Consider the following 21,078-nt stretch of genomic DNA (forward strand, 5'->3'; position numbering starts at 1 on the left):
TACCTAAGTTTAAACAATATATTAAAACACATTTAACAAATCGTAGTTTTCTACACGATTGATGAATTCCTTAACTACAAAGCTGCTTGGAAGCAGGCCACTCCGCTCTCATCTCTCACAAAACAGAAAAACTCTAAAGATTGTTAAACTTTAAAATGATGTTGGAAAAGAGCAATCTGCTGAGTTTCTTGCCGGCTCTTCTCAGGGAATCTGCTTTCCGAACCGGTGGTAGAGTCACTACAAACAGACTGACTTGACGTTTCAAAAGTGCTTATTAATTACGCCTACTTAAAATAAATAAATTTAGAATTTTGAGTTTTGCATGCCGAGAGTTTTCCATAATGTTCTCAAAGGTATGCGGAGCCCACCCAACCGCACTGCGCCAGAGTGGTGGACTACGGCCTTAACCCCTTTTCATTATGGCCCTGTAGTGGGCTGGTTAATATGATAGTGATGATGATGAAGATGATGATGAGAGGTGGTCCTTTATAGTCCTTTATAGTCTTCCCTTGCTTCTTGTACATGCCGTCGTAGCAAAGCGCTACGATGCCAATATTAATGCATGCTTCAGTTATAGTCTCTTCTGTATAATACATAAGTAGGTATTATCTATAATATGAGAGTCTTAGTGTCATTAACTTAAACATTTCTGTATATAACCTGTGCCATTAAAATTAGATTTATAAAAGGCGGCCGATGCGAAATTGTGTCCGTTTATTTGTTTGTTAATTTCCTACTTATATTCGAGTCAAACAACGTACCATTCTTAATTAAATTTAGTTTAAATTGACAGAGGATACTTTTCAACAGAGGAAATCAAAGGTTCCTGCAGAACTTAACAAGAATGTTAACAATGATTCGGCGGCCAATAGTTAGTTTTAAATATATTTCTAATCCACCATTTCAGCCTATCAAATAACCGTAATCCTCACTTTAACTTTTGTGAATTAATTTAAAATCGATTTCGTTCGAGTTCGCCTTCCTGGAGAGTCTTAAGATACTCGGGAAAAGTTAAAGGGCTGCCACTTTAAATTCTTTAAAGTTAACCATTTGCCTTTTGAAGGCAGAATCCTATTAAACCATTAATGAAGATCGCTGAGTTCAAGTTTGCAATTCTTTGTCGTTTAATGAAATGCTAACGACTGTACTCCTTAGATTAAAAAAACTAAATCGGAAAAAGGAATTAAAAAATATATATAAGCAGTTCAATGCAGGTACCACCATCACAAATAATCAATTGTAGACATACGCTTGAAGATGATACCACTGTAATTATAACTACATATAATCAATAACACTTATAATTGTAGTCAAATTGTGATCGTTATGATTTATGAAAATATCATCATATCATCACCAACATAAGTATCTGCCAACACACACAAAATAAATTTAATTAAATTGTTTAATGTCGTTCAAAATTACAAGTGTACGCATAAAGACTGTAATAAAAAAAATGCTACTTATGAGAATAACGAGACACGAGGTACTTTGTTTGGTTAAACGCTACGTATTTGCTTACGTAAATAAATAAGCTCTTTTTCTTTCCTCTTGCTTGTAAGAAAGCTGGACAGATATAGTATTCATGACTTATATTTGTAGCTTTCGGCTACAGATTGACCATTTATTTGAAAATTTGAAGTTATAAACGTTCCTTAATTCAGAAGAAAAAGCGTTGTAACAGACGGACGGGACGGACGCATAAAGTGCAATTTAAGCCACGTAAACCCTATAAGACCCCGTTTTCTTAGGTCAACAACAATCTCAGCTAAACCAAATTAAATAGGTATGAATAACTCATAGCAATTATCATAAAATCTTGTAAAAGAGCGAAGTGTCGCGAAGACGCGAAACCGTCGGGAGCGGCGATGCCGACAAGGGGCAAACTTTTCAATTACCGCCATGTCGTGTTACCCCGCAGCGGGTTAAATTAATTCTCTCCACTTCACAAAAAGATTCACCTTACCCACACCGCCCCTGTGAATCGACACCGTCCATCCTGTCGTTTTTCGAATTTATCCCCCGAATTTTCCCGCCGCTCGTAACATACTGACGTTTCACAATATTTATTTTTAATTTAACGGTTCGCGCGCAAGATTCGGAATCTACGGCGTGCTTACCTTTTTGAATTCCTTTTGTGTAAAAAGAGTATTAAACTGTAATGAATTGGAAAGCAACCTTTTCTCCTGCTTCAACTCTCTTTGTTTATACACGTCCTTCGGAATACCTATTAAACGTTGATTCTGGTATCAGCCTTAATTTTCGTAATTAAGAATCTATCCGTCGTTTATATATCCATACCGCGTAACTAACATTGCGAAAGTATTGATAATAACCCAAATCCGTTTGACACAATACCGTTTGATACGTTAAGTGTTTTGGTAACAAGCTACCAGGTAAATGAACTAAGTCACACCTAGTTAATTCACAACTTAAAAGTTAAAGTCAAAGTCAAAAACATCTTTGTTCAAGTAGGCCCATAGGTGGCACTTTTGATGCGTACATAAGAAGTACACGGTAGTATCCACATCCAACTTTCAACTAATATTCTAAATGCGAATTTCCGTTTGATCGTAAAGTTTTCACTCCAAAACTACTCAACCGATCAATTATTAATTTCAATCATTATAGAACCTTTCGTATGCGTTTTAAGGGGTACAGGAAAGGAGAAACCTGGCATCCAGATAAAAAGTATTGTTCTAATGATCGTATACGCCAATTTTAACTAACGCTTAATTTTTCTGGATATTTTCTTTAAATTAGCTAAGCTGTATTTACGTGCTTAATTAAAATTAATATCAGTTACGCGGTGTAGGACTATCAACAACGAATTATTATCTTTCTCTTCTAATATTCAATTCTCAGGAAGGTAGAGGCGAGATACAATACTGATTCGTAGCTAATTATCCTAACATAACACGTTCATAAATTAATGTAATTTAAAACACTTTTTATAGAATATTAATCTTGTTCGACCCTTAAATTTTATTGCTCATTTTCACAAAACCATTGCGTGCTACTCGAGCCGAGACCGTAACGAATTGAATAGATCGTGGCTCCTAGGGAAGGTATATAATCGTAGTTTGGGAGTTAGGATTCTAACACGTGTTCAACACCTCCTGCTCTCCTGACCACGGTGAAATCGCGAGGGGTGATGTGGATTAGGGGAACTCATTTTACATTATTGTGAAATTAGTAATGCTTGTAGAGATGCATTTATGCACGAATTATCGGACTTTTCTAACTCAATGGCATAACAAACAACTATTTAGGTGTACTTTTGACGGCCGTGTGGCGCAGTGGGCAGCGACCCTGCTTTCTGAGTCCAAGGTATTGTGTTCGAATCCCACAACTGGAAAACGTTTGTGTGACGAACATGAATATTTTTCAGTGTATGGATGTTTATCTGTATATTATAAGTATTTATGTGTATCATATTGTTAAAAAAAAATATTCATCAGCTATCTAATAGTATCCACTACGCTTACTTTGGGGCGAGATGGCGATGTGTGTATTGTCGTAGTATATTTATTTATTTATTTTACTTTATTTACTTATCTGTAATACAGGAAACCGTAATCCTTAGGTGCCAAATTTAAAAATAACTACAGTAGCTTCGTGTATTTATAATGATAATCATCATAAAATAGAACATTATTTAGTACATAATATAACAAATCTGTATATAATGTGTAAGCAATCGACTAACGAGAAACGGACGTATAAGTAATATCTGACTAATGAAAGTACAGAAATTCTTTGAGAAGATGGGTATATGCTTTTATAACATCGTAGCGAAGTTAATATTGGATTTACCTAAGTTAAACAATGTATTCAAACACATGAGTTTCTTAACGACAAGCCTTTTCACAGCTTGGAAGCAGATAAATAAATTCTAAAGCCGCCTATCTATCTATATATATATAGAATCTGCCTTCAGAACCGGCGCGGTGGTAGAGTCACTACGAACAGACTGGCTTAACGTTTCAAAAGTACTTATAAACTAGGCTAGTAAAAGAATTAAATGAATTTTGAATTTTGAATTTTTATTTTGAAAGAAATGTTTTTTCGTGTAACTTTAATTCCACTTAGAAAAACCGGAAAAATACGAGTTGGACGGCACACTAAGAGTTCCGTAACCAGTTGTAATATGCAACACTTAATTTATATATAGCAATAATTAGCAGACCAGTAGATGGCTCACCTGATGATAAGTTGAAAACCATCGTATATGAAAAGAGGAAAAGTAGTTGGAATTTATTTTAATAATATTCCAACAAATGTGCAGCTAAAGAATAAATTCTGGCAATTTTCATAAATTTGGACAAATACTTTACTAGATTTATTAAATCCAAATTACAGATCTTCAAAATTTAGTAATTATTTAAATGCTATGAAGTTATTACATAATAATAACTTTCATTTCCATTTGGTTACAGAACTTTACAAATGAACCATTGCGCGATCACATTGTTAATATAAAAAATATTTTTTCCAACAATTTAATTAGGAAGTACGTTGTAGAAAAGGTGTCTGGTTAAGTTTAAAAAGAATCGTCCACAACCAGTTCAGTTTTCAATATGCAAATCTTCCACATTTTGTTGTGTGAGATAAACGATAAAAACTGCTACAAAAGGGACGAAAATCGCGTATAAATTCGATCCGATTATGTGATTTATTCACCGCTTTATACTCCGTCCTCACTACCATCTGAAATATTACCAATATTATGACAATAAGTGATTCAACCCTCGCAACCTGAGTGTATCCCATCATATTTAATTTTAATGTCGTGCGTGAACAAATTATTGCACGGTCATAGTTTAACGAAAATAAAATGTTATAATGGGATAAACTGCTCCATCTGGTCCTGATGATGTTTTTTCTGTTACCTTGCGCGGTAGTTAATTAATTTCTGCTTTCCAATGGGGGGTTAATTGCATTACAGATGAGTGGATTTGTTGAGGTTTAGTCGTAATTGGTTTTTGGTATTAATAATAATTAGCTGTAATATTCAATCGGGTGACGCAGTTTTGAGGGTTAATTCTATTTATCAGTCATCCCACTTCTGTTATGAATTTGCGTTGAAGGCTTTACTCGTAACTCAAAGTTTGGTCTACGCTTAAATGAATATAACTTTGTAGAACAAAATATGTGTCCTAAATATTTTATTGTTTTGACTAATATTTTGTAAATACGCATATAAATAATGTACTTTCAAAATAAGGAGCATGATTTGTAACCTACCTAGTATTTATACGTGTATTTAAAGGGGTTTTATAATGGAAAAGCTTAAAAATTATTCTAAAACTAGATGTTGCCCGCTTTTATTACAGTCTTTTACGAATTCCGTAGAAACTGTTTGTATTTGTTTGAAAATAAGCCTGTGTTACTCTCCGTACTTTCAACTAAATGTGTGCCAAAAATCATTTTGATTGATAGCTTAGTTAGGGCATGCAGGAAGGACGCACAAACAAACACTTTCACATTTATGATATCAGAATAGAATAAGATTTTTGTGGTTAAACAACATTCAAAAAAATAATTCAACGGGTGTACCCGTTGAATTATTTTTTTGAATTAGTTACCACGATAATATTATGGGGTTTGTCTTTATTTCGACCCAGTTGTATAGATGGTTGTCACGTCGGGGCAGAATCTAACTACCCCCTTTCATGTTTTGCCCGTCACATCCAAACTTTACATCTCGGACCTCCGCAGTCCCGTCGTGACCAACATGCAACTGGGTCGAAATATCGACAAATCCCATAATATTATCGTGATATATACCCGTTAAACAATTTTGTCATGTTTCTCGTTTCGAATTCGAACCTAGGACCTCGTGGTCCGTAATTAAACATGCTAACCCTTAAAACAATAAGGCAGTTAGTTGGATATCTTTTACCTGAATCCTATGCGAAAAAAGAGGTCTTGCAATTTTTCAAAGTGACTCCGATATTAGGATAAGTTTTATTCTATCATATCACGAACTGCTGCTCCAGAAGCTAGGTTATCCTAAGGCAAAGAGAGCAATTTTCCTACCAACTCATTATCAGTGCAATAAGAAAGTAATACTAATGCATTAAACCTTTCAAGTCGGTTCGGTTTTAGTTTCGACGACCGATTGGCGCAGCGGGCAGCGACCCTACTTTCTGAGTCAAGCTGTGGGTTCAGTTCAGTTCAATGAATGTTTATCAGTGTCTTGGTGTTCATTTGTATATTATAAGTATTTAATCTTAGTAACCATAACAAAAGCTACTTTTAATTTGGGGCTAGATGGCGATGTGTATTAAGAAAAACAGTCCATTACAAGCTGAAGTACTATAGTATCGACTTTATGATTGAAATCCCTACACTAGCTGACAAAATAGCTTTAAACCATCGCGCATAAACCTCAGACACCTGACCTGTAAATAACTGTGTCGCAGGCGTGGGAATTCTGTATTATAAGTGCAAGAGAGTGCTAGGTCCGGGTTCTAGTCCCAGCTGAGGCAATTCGAAAATTTATAATTTGTTCATTTTCTCTGATAAGGTCTGGTAAGGTCTAGGTGCCTACCCACCCTGGTCGCGCCTAGCGATTTGCACTTCCGGTATATGATGCTGCCAGTGGCGTACACTTCATACATGCACAAAAGCACTGCATACCCTAAAAAGTTTGTATTACTCATAAAAGGGGAAGGAATTTTCCATTTTATGCCATTTTCCTTCTTTATGCATACCCTGGTCAGAAACCCTGTGCCCGCCACTGGATGCTGCGTAGAAACCGATTAGGCCATAGGTTTATTACAACTGCGATACAACTGATAGGTAAGCCCTGTAGCATCTTAGATTGAATCATAACTTACAAACAGGTAAGATTTCTGTAAAGAGTCGACAGGAGAAGGGTGGAATAAAAAAGAGAGGTATTTAAATAATAAATCCAACACGCCGCTCAAATGCGGGTTGGCGGACTTCAACCGAAAACGATGGTTTAACTTGCAAATCAATACTAACTCAGCAACACTAACTTTCTAATTCTAGAGCTGGGACCTACTAAGAACTTCTTGGCAGAACGAGTTTTTTCAAACCGGAATCGAACTTAGTACTTCGTGATCCGTCGTCAAACATGCTAGCCACTAGACCAACGAGGCAGTAATAAATTAATAATATCAACTCAAAACAACTTCTGGAACTCGGCAGCGGGACACCAAACAAAGTTATTTATGGTGCGGGAACAAATCGTGGTGCACTCTCAACTTAAGTTTTGAAACAGGCTTCGATGCTCAAAAACCGCTGGCGGCTACCGCCCGCCGGTTGACACTGTTGCGTCAACTTTGAAAAGATACATTTTATCTACATAGTTTTTAACATAAACCGCACTATTTCTATTAGACTACCAAAGGTTTAATTTTCAACTAACTCTCATAAATTCTGTGCATATGTTTTTATTTTATTTGATTACACACGTTTTAACACCGTAGCTAGATCCGTTTTCAGTGTATATTTTTCTGTTGATTAGTATTTCTTTTAAATTTTCTATTTAATGAACTTATTCAGTAGTTTTTATTTCTACATTTACGTTCTTACTCAAAAACTCACGTGCAAATGCGTTTTACCTCAGTGTAGTGTGTACCTTTGAGTAGATGGTAAATAAAAACTTGAATATTTCTCATATTTATGTCGGTGCACTCAAAAATTTTCCCGAGATCGGTACTCGAGACTTCAAAGATTTAAGGCAATGTGTTCTTTAGAGGTGATAGCGGTAAGGAATAATTTCGTGCGCAGGTGAAACGTGCCCTGGGAACTAGAGCACCTGACGCGCCCCCTCTGCCTCTTCGCTGCCCTCCGCCCTCTCTGGCTCGTTAATGATGATGTGCTCAGCCAGCAGACTATTTCACTTCTGAATACATCTTTCTCACTTTTAATCTTACCTCTCTGTCGCTCGCGTGTGAAATTATCGCGGCTTCTCTGTCTATCCAGTTTCGCCTGGTCGCATCCACCTAGTCAATTCGGCAAACGCGTATCTACTTTATGTCGGAAATGTAATGGAACAAATGCGGCTGGAATTAACGTCGGAACGAATGTCGGGACATGGGGTCGTTCTCTCGCCGGATATTTTCCACGCGATGATTTCTCTTCACATCTATAAAGCTGTACCTAATACCGCACCGTTTTATACAGTTGGTAACGATATTAAATCTTGATCCAATTACAACTTCAAACGATAAGTTGACCGCTAGTTATTATTTCTTACAGTCTAAAAGATAGCCGTATAATAATCTACTGCTGAGCTCGTGTACGTGCTCACTTTAAAAGTAGAGTGAAAATAAATTAAAACATATCAGTATACTTAGATTTTGTATTACCAAATATAAGATCGAGTCTAACTATATAGATCGTGTGAAGTGTGACTAACTATATAATTTCGAAATTCAAAATTCATTTATTTCAAGTAGGCTTACACTTTAAGCACTTTTGAAACAAGTCAGTCTGTTTCTAGTGACTCTTCCACGAACTCCTCGTAACCACGTTTCAAATTGAAAATTAATAAAGATTTATTTCTTACAAATACTATCTACTTTCAAAACGCAGCCGTTATCGAAATTAAAACAGTTAGTTTAAGAATGGCAAAAAGTGAGTATATGTTATGTATGTAAAATATGATATAATATTATGTCGTATTTTTTAATAACTGGTGTTTAAAAGCCAATGTCTGAAAATGCTTTTAATTCCCATTTAAAAGCAAAGGAAAAGCTCTTTTGTTAAACTCTTCATCCTCTCAGTCAGCAAATTTAATCCTAACGTATTTATAAAGACGTTTCCCGTTAGATACGAATGTTTCCTCTAAGGGCAACAAATGTCAAGATTTTTCGAGTCATGCTCTCTCAATAACAGTTGCCTTAGTACAAGATTCGCTGAGATATGCGAGATATGCGAGGAGTCCTTTTAGCATGTAAAACTCTGTCAAAGAAAACTGGACCTATGTCACTCATTTTTAAGTCGCAAATCCTATACTTCTAATTTATGTTTTACAAACATTCTGTGAAAAGTCCGATCTAAACAGTTGTAGGCAAATTTGAACTTTAATGCAATCATCATAAGATCCATTTTACTCCGATGCTCTAGGATTTTCATACTTGAAAACGACTCCTCGATTGCAAACGAGGAAACTTGTACTACGGCTGCATGTAGCCTTAGTTACCTACCTGCACCTAGGGAACGTAATAGAAACTTGCAACGCAGATATGATCGTTTTATTCTAACAAAGTTAATCAAATGCCCGCTTTTGCGTTTCTTATAAAAAAAAATGGTTGCTGCATACTATTTTTTTATTTATTTATTATATATATATATATATATATCTATATAATAAATAAATAAATAAATAAATTTATATATATATATTTATTAATTAATTTATTTATTTACAAAGAGCACTAACAACATACCTTTTTAAATATATCTGTCATACACGACAATAATAAGTGCATATAGCATTTACAAAGCGTCATGTAAATTTGATAAAAAATTGTTATTTTTGTTTTTAACTCAAAAGTAACTAACATATTTCAGTAAATGGGTATAATATTAACGTTTAAATATTCTTCAGAAGAATTCTTATGAAGAAAGCTTAAAGACAACAAATAATTAGGTACTTAAGCTTAAATAATTAACGGTCATTTTCGAGAGAAATAGATTATTAAATTTACCTGCTTAGGCACTATTATCATTAGCCTATTTAGGTCCCACTGATGGGCACAGACCTACTCTCTCATAGGAGAGAGATTAGAGCTTAGACCCACCAATAAACTCACCAATAAAGTTAAGGCAACGACTTAAAAAATATATCGATGAGTAACTTGGTAATTTCTTTCATACGTTATTTGTGGAATTAATAGTTCAAATTTACACGATAAAAAATTACATATAGTGATCGTGAGTCTTTCCGAAAGCGCGTCTTCCACTGCGTTTTTTTACCTTACCTACCTGCTGGGAATTGAAGATGTAGTTTTAATCGTTACCGATTAGGGCTATATGACAGCTAACCTGTTAGAGGTATGGCAGCTATATTAAACCCATACCCCTACTCGGTTTTTACGCGACATCGTACAGGAACCCTTAATCGCTTAGCGGTATTTTTGTCGGTAGGGTGGTAACTAGCAACGCCCGAAGCATCCCATCAGACCAGAGAACATTCAGGAATTCCCAAATTCCCCTACCGGCACCTCAAACTTAAATCCTTAGCACTCATTTCTGCGCCAGGGAGGTCGTCAAAATAGCGGTCTCCACTCCAGAACGCGTCTGTTTTAGCGAGCTTTGAATTAGAATTGAAGCCCGCTAGGGCACAGCATATGGTGTCCACCAAACCGCAGCTTCACCAAAAATTCAAAAACAAAATTAATTTATATGACGGCTGATTGGAGCAGTGGGCAGCGACCCTGCTTTCTGAGTCCAAGGCCGTGGTGGGTTCGATTCCCACTACTGGAAAATGTTTGTGTGATGAGCATGAATGTTTTTCAATGTCTGGGTGTTTATACTTATATTATAAGTATCTATGTATCCTATTTATAAAAATATTCATCAGTCATCTTAGTACCCCTAAAACAAGCTACGCTTTCTTTGGGGCTAGATGGAGATGTGTGATATTGTCTTAGAATATTTATTTATTTATTTCAAGTAGGTTTAATATAAGCACTATTGCATAGTCAAGTATGTATGTTTGTAGTGACTCTTCCACCGGTTCGGAAGGCAGTTTGTAGCGAGAAGAAGCCGGCAAGAAACTCAGCAGTTGCTCTTTTCCAACATACAATTTACCAATAATTTTTCTATCTAGCGTGAGACGAAAGCATAGCGGCTTCCTTCCTGCTAAACTACGAAACGAAAGAACCAAACGTCGGCGGTCAACAAATTCAGCTTCGTGAAGCCTTCGCGTAGTTTAGACGGACGGCTGGGATTATTGGGTAATTAATCATCGACTCTACCTCTGTCAGCTTCCAGGTTATAAAATTGGGAATACCTTTAGCGCACCTTTCCTTTCTTACTAATGTTATAATTCCTTTATCTTTTATTTTCACGCCCTGAAAAGTACTACTCGTATTGGTGAAAAAAATGTTGGACCGATTTTCATCTAATATAGCTAAGAACACTCCAGAACAATTCCCCTTTCAAATAAAAAAATACAAAATCAAAATCGAAATCGGTTCATCCGCGCGGGAGCTACGATGCCACAGACACAGACACAGACACACACACGCACACACACGCACACACACACACACACACACGCACACACACGCACACACACAGACACACACATGCAAACACGTCAAGCTTATAACACCTGCTTTGCGTGGGGGGTTATAAATCCTAATTCGCTGAGAAGACAAAAACATTGAAGCGACAAATGACGAAAACATGAAGTTAGTTAAATATAATTTTATCTTATCTATCTCTCATTCTATATTTTATCCAAAGTAAGTCACCGTGGTTTGAAGGTTATTATAATTTTAAAATAACACTAAAACCCCTGAGATTTAGATAGGTACAGTCTTACAGAGTGCTTTTATTGATTTGCCTAAGATACTTGTCTTGCAAGCGTCTTGGGCTGCGGTCAGTAAACCTTTTGACCATTCACCAATTCGGCTTCGTGAAGCTTTCATAGGCTAGGAGGCGAGCGGCGGATTATTGGCTCATTAATCACACCCCTCTGCCTCAAGCTCTGTGCCCGTACCGACGCCCGCTGCCCCCCTTTTTACTTGCATGCAACGAATGTGTTCTGTTATATCGATGAAAATATTTTCTTGGTGCTTTATCTTATGACATAACTACATTAAAACAAAGCGCAGAGACCAGTTGTAATTATTTATATAAACTTATGTTTTTTTTTCTTCATTATAGTATACTTACTTCACTTAATTATAGAAGCGGTAGCAGACTAGCCCAGTGGGTAGCACTTCAACTTCACCTTCGGGGTGCCGAGTTCGAATCGTAGCACGCACCTCTGACTTTTCTTAGTGATTTGGGTTTTAATTATTAAAAAATCACTTGCTGCGACGGTGAAGGAAAACACCATGAAGAAATTTGCATTTTGCACAGTTCTTCAATGTTCTCAAAGGCGTGTCGAGTCCACCAATCAGCCGTCTAGTCTACGGCCTTAACCCCTTTTTATTGTTGGAGGAGACCCGTGCCCTATAGTGGACCGATAATGGGTTCATAAAATGATGATGATACTCACTTACTACGTAAGTTAAATTATTTAAATATTATTAAATATTACTCTAACAACAATAAAATAAACTGTGAAAAAAATATATATATAACACAATATATAATGTTACTAAGACAGTAACATAATTAATTATATATTTTATTTTGTGTGTGATATACGCAATACACCGGGAGATCGTAATCGTATGTAAATTCTATATACAAACTATCGATAACCAATTTTTTAGAGGTAGATAAAACATGCAATTACCGTAGAAGGTACTAAGTACACATGGGTCTCACTTTCTAAACACATTGGTGGTGGTGCACAAACCAGAACGCAATCTCATGCGTGACAACTGTAACATAACTTAGCTTTAATAAATTACAACCATGATAGATTTTGTTTTCATTTTTCAACGACCTAGTTAAAGGTGGTAAATAGAAAAAAAAATCTTAGAAGCCCATTTGTTTTTATCGATATACAACAAAACATCACTATGATATCGACCGCAGAGTTCCATTTACGGGCGGCTACGGCGCAGATAGGTACCTACATAGTTACCTAGCCCACTTCCCCCCCGTTAAGAAATCTGGTGTGGGTTACTACTACACTTTGCTACAGAGTACAGATGTTTCAGGGGATCATAAACAACGAAGTCCATACAAAAAGTCTTGTTTAAAGTTTCTTGATAGGTAAACTAGTTGAGGTTAAGAAAAGTCTTAAGGATTTTGTTGAAGTTTTAGTTTGCAGTCTTAGGTATATTTGATACGTCAAGTCTTTCTTCCTATACTAAGTAGGTTATAGGTAACTGTACCACCAAATCATAGTACATTCTACTGAAACAAGCTGGGAGCAATGGTTTAGGTACTATTTTGTAGGGTAGGTAAATATGAGAAATGATGGAGTAATTAATTTGAGAATACATTTTGTTTTACTATTGGAGTCTTTATTTTTTAATAAGTATAGAGTAATACACATTTTCAGATATTTATTTAAGTAAACTGTTTTTTACTTTTTTTCGATTTTTTTTTCGCAGTTATAGCGCGCTACGGCTAGCACGTTGTGTTGCGTTTTTACTCAAAAAAACAAAAACTAAGTAGGCATACAGGTTTCCGATATGAAATTTTAAAAACATTGGATGTAAATAGTAATTAATTCCAACAAACCTCACGACAATAACGCCTACGGGCAAACAGAACAACGCATGGCGCAGTTTTTGTAACAGCTATACCTTTTGCAAAAATACAGTTTGTTTGCTTTCAATTCGATACTGCGGGGGCTTTTGACTGATAGACGTTTGAAGTTAAATCTCCCTTTTATGCGCTCCAAATGTGATTCAGTGGGCGTCTTTTTGGAGGGCTTTACTCTTTTTAGATCTATTTATAAATGCAGACATTTATAGAACTAGAAAGCTTACTTACGTGTCGTATGTAAGGGTCCGGTGTACGGTGTATTCGGTGTATTTTCTAAAAATTCCAAAAACAAATGGTTATATTTTTGTTATTATAACCAGCATGTGATAATAATTAATTGAAGCCTGCTAACCCGAATGTAAGCAGTGTGGTGGACTATGATCTTAAACCCTATTTTTAACTGGATCTCATTTGCCAAGCACCCACCGCTCGGTTTTATGTTCAGGACTATTTACTATCTTAAATTGTAACACGTCAAAAAGGCGTTAATGCATTTAATCTGAGCATACTCTGGTACTCTGCCCCTTTATACCTAAGACGTAATTTTCTCTTAATTCAAGTTTACATTCACAGTATTGCAGATTGGCGGCGTTTTTGGCTCAAATAGACTTCCTAGAATCGATTCAATGCTCGGATATGCATAGAAATTAATATTTCCTTTATACATATGTGCATGTAAGTTGAATTTTTGTTTGTAAATGTATTTTTGTAGATTATAAAGCAATATATATCAATTCGTACACCAATGGCACCATCTAATACAGAGGTCGTAAAATTAAGGAAGTTTGTTTATAATAGGTAATTATGTTAAAAACATGACGTATGACAGCCCAGACTTACTTTGTTTCAATACTCGAACATGTAATTAAAATCTCGCTTATCCGCGTCACACCATAACTAAGCCCCTTGGCTTGAATGCCCCTCGGGGTTATTTAATTTAGGTGATTTCAGACCTTCACTGAAACTATTAAAGTCGAATTTGCAAACACAAGAAGTCAGTGTGTTGGGAAAGAAGCCGAGAAAAAAGCACGTGTTCTATTTGGGATTACACTCGCCCTATAAACAAAGGTTAACATTTGTTACAGTTGCGTATACTCCCCTACATACATGTTACGTGCCGCTGCACTGACGCTAGTTCTTTGCCTGAGGCATCGTTTTGAGTTTTCGACCTATAAGCCAGATAGCAAGAATCATAAGAGAGCATAATTTCTAATTATTAGATAAGTTTTCGCTGAATACGGCCTAACGTCTGTTAAAACCTTGTTTTTATTTGCCTAGCCGAAGTTTGAAGCCTCAAACAACCCGAGGGACTTTTCTGTAGGCTGGTTCAAAGCTCTAACTTCGTGCCCCACGTCGGACCCCAAATTTTCCCTGACGACACTGAGGTTACAGGCAGGTGTAGCACAAACCTACGAGTCTTATGCTCTAATAAACACACTATCGATATTTAAACTTATTTTGGTTGGTATACACATTGTCACAATCACATTTTTCAATTTGTAGAATTCGTTTATTTTTTAAAAACAAAGAGTTTTCAAGGTCTTCCTTGAAGGCAGTCCTGTATCAACCAAGAGTCGAAAAAGGTTCTCCAAAACTTGATAAAGCTTTTGCACAGTTGCAAATGTAGCTTAAGATACTCAAAGAACAAAGGCAGTGAATGCCACATTGGTTCAGTCGTTCCAAAAATCAAACGAAATAACTTTAAATGTGTAAGACGCACAAGTCCGTGCAATTTGGAAATCCACCGTCCTAGACTTCTACGGTCTCGTTGCATCGGTTGATAATATGATGATAAGATTTAATATTAAATTGCTAATATTGAAATATGATATTAAATTAATTTGCATAGAGATACAAAGGTACACACTAATAATTTCGCGAAATGTATTTTTCAGTTTCCCTGAAAAAATAAATAAATTGCCAATCAGAACGAATAGTGTTATGTTATATAGCTAAAAAGTGAATATAAATTAGTGTTTTAATATTTTAATAGATCTTTTTCGCAATCCATGGTCCGTGACCCCATTTATTCGTGAATTATTGTTGTCTCTGTTGTCTATAGTTGATTATGGTTGGCACTGCGTATTTTTATGAACACATTTTACATTTATTTCCCCAAGAACAACATTGGAGGAAAAGTATTTTTCTATCATAAATACTGTAATAAAAATACCCCCACATATTAGCCCCATTTCTGGCTAGTCATTTAAACGTACGAGTACATAGTCTTCTATACGAGTCTAAATCCGTTTCCTCCATTTGTTAAATATCTTCGAACACATCACATCTGCACTCGGTAGTCGGTAGTCGGTACCCCTTTCAATAGTATTTAAGCCACGGCCATGCGGAGTGTCCGTAACTATTCACATTTTCACTTTAAGCCGGCACGAACGCGGGAACGAGCGTATGCGATCGGGCTTCGCCATGTGCGGACACAATAGCCGCATTCTCATGGACTCAGCCCCGGTAAGCTGATTGCGTGACGTCATTACTCTGGGGCAAGTGCACATTGATCATGCCAACGAACTGTTTAATGTTTAATGTGCGTTCTTTGATCCTGGCGTATTTATTTTAATGCAAGTGTATTTTACCTACGCTATGGAGAAATTTCTGCACATTTTTTGTGCACATTATTAATTTACGTATTAAAATATAAATTTACATTTTTAATTTCTTTTTTTAAAAAGCTTTAATTGTTTGTATGCGACACAACACAGGCACTAGAACTAGTTTACTAATTATTTTATAACTATTCAAAAAATATTGACTTTGACTTTAAATCACTTTACTATTACGCGAACGATAGTAAAGTGTTGCCACAGAATTACGAACATACAGAATCTGTGTACACGACGATTTTGAAGCATCAACCACCACTTCACTTTAGTAGTGTTTCTCGAACAGGCGGTTAGTCAATTCATTCATCAGCAGTTCACAGTAATGTTTTTACTTCTAATGTTCTAAACGCTTACATTAAAATGAGGAAAAGGGAACAGTTTGTGAGCTAGCAATATTCCACGGGTGAGAAGTGTGACATGCTTTGGACGTCTTCTCTGTTTTTGCACACAATGCACTGCATTCAATAATGGCTGTATGGTCTTAATTATGTGAGTGGCTAACCTTTATAGGTCAAAAAAAGTCTTTCGGTAATTTGTGTTCAACAGGCAAATATTATATATGATATAAATATATATATATACAGACTTATAGGTCAGCCAGGCCAGCATGCAGTATATGGGCATTAATTCGGCTAATAAATGTTACCTATAACGACTGACTGGTACCTACACGACAAAGAACCTTAAATGATTTTTTGATATTAAGAAGTCAAACGGTTCGTGTAATAACACTCTGGTGCTGCATCCTTAGTTTTTTTTAGGTGTACTTGGCGTTATACGCTAACGCGTGTCTAGATACTCGATATAGCTAATTAAGTGGCAATATTTAGTCATACTTTATTTTATTGCGTGCATTGTGGACATTGCCGAGTAATATAGGTAGGTTTATGCTATAGGTAGTAGGCTTATAGGCAACGTGATCCTGGCTTATCGGGGTCCCGGGCATCGGCTGTAGGTACATAAGCGGTTCACGGCTCTATAATCCTCCGTGTTCAACAACGCTGAAGTTGCAATTTGTAATAAAACGAAAAGCCTACTTTGATTGTCATTTTAACTTTTTATTTACATTTACATAAGAGTTAAGTAATATTACTTTATTTTTATTCTTCACCAGTATGTACCGTGGTTTAATTATTGAATCTGTAATGATTGAATACACTTTTATTTTATACAGATAAAAAAACGTAAATAAGAATACATAGAGTAGGTTAGATAGAGGGTAGAACTCGCAAGCTTTAATCTATACTAGCTGATGCCCGTTTTGACTAAACTTAGGAATAGCCTTAATCACATGCCTATTGATTTCTAGAGAAAAAAACGTTTGACTAACTCTTATGTGATGTCTAAAGGCGACGACACTCGTAAACTGACACTTGACAGTTGCAAAAAATATAATTTCGGTTTTTTTGATAACCTCAATACGAAAATTAAGAAAATATGATAATACAAACACAAAATAGTGGCAAGAAATATAGTAGTAGTATAGACAAGTAAGGTTATATGAGTTGCCTAGCGGCAACCCATTAACGAAACGTAAATGTATGCCTAGGAATCTGTCTAAAGACGTTAGGCGCCGCCTTAAGCTACAACTTTCGTAAACTGACACTTGACAGATGAAAAAAATATAACTCTGTTTTTTTTAATAGCCGAACAAACGAAAAATGAACAATACGATAATACAAACACAACATTCCACACCTTGTGGCAAGAAACATAGACAGGTGATCGGTAGAAAACTGATTGATCGAAGGTGTGCCGTGGAATTTTCTTTGATTAGGCGTTACTTACTTAGGCATTGCCTTGTCCGTCGTTAGTGCAAATGGGCATAAATAATCAAAACATTTTCCTTTATGGCAGCGGTCCAGCACGAGCGAGGTCCCCGGAAGCCTAAGCCGCATCCAGGTGCATTAGCCTTACCGCCTTCACTCGCACACACACACAAACCGCACCCGTTGAAGCTTTCTCCTCCATCGCCTTACACCTCAATGGCTCAGCCGTTCAATTTCCAGGTTAGTAACTTATTGTTTTTTCTTAAATGTTTTTATTATAATTATGTAGCTACTTACTATCTACTAAGGTTAAGTTAACGATAAGTTTCTCCGTAACACAAACATAATGTAACATATAACAAACATAATGTAACGTATCTATATAATCGCGAATCTGACGAGTCTAGCATCTGTCAGATATTATTATAAAAATGCAATACATTTATTTTGCCATTGGATCTGGCTTGTTCATTAACATTCCTATGCATGAGCCTGTATGTCTCTTTTTTGTTATATATTGATACATCTGGATTCACAAATAAGGAAATATCTACGTAATCGTAGTGCAGATCTACCTAACTTGGATTAATTAATGTGATATCTCCTGTTTACTGTATTGCTTTTTTACCAGGTTAAAGGTTTTTTATTTATTTATTTATTTAAGGGACAATCAACAGGTTACAACAACAACTCATAAAAACTAAACAAAAAATGAAAAAACATATAAATGTAATATTGTAGACCCACTTAAAGACTGCCACAACTTGCAAATATAAAACTATATTGTCAGTTAGAAGGAGAAAAAACGATTAAGAGACACATGAGAGTACTTATAAGCTGTAAGATCCATATTTATTATATCCATAGTTATTGTGTATTTATGGAATTATTAAATTGTGTATTAAACTCATTCGATATTAGATGAATGTGCAGTGAGTTGAGTTCTGGATGCAAAGAATAATTAAGATTAATTTTAGTAGTTAGTGAAATACTATAAATAAAAAAATAATAATAAAAAGCTCTAATTACTTTAATAATCCAATCATATAAAATTTTTAGAATAAACAATATTCTCGCATCCTCATTAAAGTATTTATCAATCGCTTATTTTCCATGTTCTATAGTTTTTTTTGTTCTTTTTTTCTATAGTTTAGCATAAGCGGAATCAGCGAACCTGCACCTTTGAGTACGGCGTCGTCCGCCGGTTCAAGCAATACGGGTGGAGCTGGAGCGGTTAGCCCAGTGCCCTTAGTTACCGAGCCCTTCCTCGCACCACTCCCTCCTGGACTGCTACACATGCTTATGTCAAGTGATAAATGTCAGGTTAGTAACTATATTCTATTAAAATAAAATGCCCTGGAACCAATACTGTTGTGAGAAATCTCATAACTAAATTGGCAAGTGTTATTCTATAAATGGTGCATTCGTTTTTCACAAAGAACAAGTGACGGGGAAACGGCACCAATTTTCCATGATTTCAGGCGATTTCTGATTCTGGCGATCTGGTATAATAATAAATGAATAAATTTCGGATTTTTCTCTAGTGCAAATAAAAACCTACCCTATAGGTTGGTTTTTAAGCCTCGGCAACGACGCTTTCTCACCGGAACACAGAAACAAGGATGGCGTTAGTACTCACGGAATAGCTCGGTGACAAACAGATCTACTACTGACTACAAGACTACACTTTAAGTATAAAAATAACAACAAGATGAATAAGATGAAGTCAACAAAGTGATCTTATACTTAATTGTTGACGCCACAACAAAACAGCCAAAATTAAACCAAACTAGTTTTGATTTTTGCGGATCATAGCAAATTAAGATCATAATAACGCAGCAAGTGAGCGGTGATAGCCCAGCGATTAGGACTTCGACTACTTTTTCGGGGGTCCGGGTACGAATCTCAGCAGGCACCTCTTACTTTTCTATGCTTTATGCGTTTTAAGCAATTAAAACATCTCTAGCTTCAACGGTGAAGGAAAACATCGAGAGGAAACCTGCATGCCTGATGGGAGGAGACTTGTGCCCTGTGGTGGGCCGGTAATGGGTTGTTATGATGGTGATGAAGATGAAGATTTTAATGTTCACTGTAAGGTTTCAACTAATAAACCGTTTGTCTGGACTATGAAATGAAAAGCAACAAATTTATTTTAGGAATTGATGTGGAGCGCGAAGCAATTGCAACTTCAGGGTGACCCTTCTTTATTGCGTCCGCCAGCAAACGCATTCGGGACTCCACTCGCGCCTACGTGGGAGTTATTACAAGTGAGAAAAATTAACCCTTACCCTATTGCTTATATACATCCTTAGATTACATGTGTATATTTATATTTTTCTTCTTAAAATTTTAAACCACATCCTCGCTTTTTTTTCTCGCACGTCTGAAGGTTGGCTGGTAGAAAATGCTTTAGCATTAAGTCCGCCTTTTGTAAACCGTTTTTTTTGGTTGTGCAATAAAGTGAATATATAAATAAATTACTAAGTTTAATAAATACCTTACTTAAAACAAAGCCCCAGCCGCGTTTGTCTATCTATCAGCTAAGTACCGAACTCATTTTCATAGGATTTCCACGAATGGACGTGTGTGATTCATGGGAAGATTCACAGAATGTGACTATTATTATTAAAAGATGTCAGCAAAAGTTGTGGTAGCTGGCGGGAGCTTTATTGGCGCGCGCTGCGAATATTATTGATGATTCATAAAATAATGTACATTCATGAAGTAAAGTCTCAATAAACCTTTTCTATCCAAACACGGGAAGGTGCAACCGAAAGAACGATTAGCTACACGATATTAGAGTAGCATCTTGTCCAACAGCCAACTTATGAACTAACTGTCTCTTTTAACTGTAACTGTAACTTACTCTCATACTTTACTTGTACTTCTGTTCTGTTAAACTAGCTTAAATTACCTCGCCAATAAAATTAAATAAATCGTTTCTGAAGGTCAATCTTGCACCGTGAGATAATGATAAGAAAAGAATATCCGACTAAGTTTAATGTGGCCTTCTTCATGGATGAGATCGTATTTAGTACTCTAGTAGCTTTACAATTTAAGGTTGATAACGAATGTAATCTTCACGATTAGGTATCACTTTAGAGAAAAATGTCTAAATAAAGAAAGATTAGACAGTGGCTTCGGGAAAACTTTATTAGAATTTTGTGCCTTTCTGCGTAGGTACCTGTGTAAGACTGATTTCAATATTATACCTCTTCATTCAGATTTTAGCTTAGTATATCTACTTACCTAATTTAATTAACTATTCTAAAGGACTGTTGCGTTTATTCCTCGCGAATTTAAAGTTT

General features: G+C 35.9%; 1 protein-coding gene across 1 annotated transcript in view; it reads left to right on the plus strand.

The window, feature by feature from the left end:
• LOC120627620 (nuclear receptor subfamily 2 group E member 1) overlaps positions 1 to 21,078 on the plus strand; it is a gene marked incomplete at its 5' end in the record, with an annotated part of 37,740 nt that overhangs the window by 11,308 nt on the left and 5,354 nt on the right. Inside the window, 3 exons of the mRNA XM_039895632.1 lie at positions 17,859 to 18,010; positions 18,920 to 19,093; positions 19,927 to 20,037. Coding sequence (XP_039751566.1) covers positions 17,859 to 18,010; positions 18,920 to 19,093; positions 19,927 to 20,037 — 437 coding nt within the window. The remainder of the gene's footprint in view (positions 1 to 17,858; positions 18,011 to 18,919; positions 19,094 to 19,926; positions 20,038 to 21,078) is intronic.

The sequence above is a fragment of the Pararge aegeria genome, chromosome 11, assembly GCF_905163445.1.
Source record: "Pararge aegeria chromosome 11, ilParAegt1.1, whole genome shotgun sequence".
NCBI classification, from domain to species: domain Eukaryota; kingdom Metazoa; phylum Arthropoda; class Insecta; order Lepidoptera; family Nymphalidae; genus Pararge; species Pararge aegeria.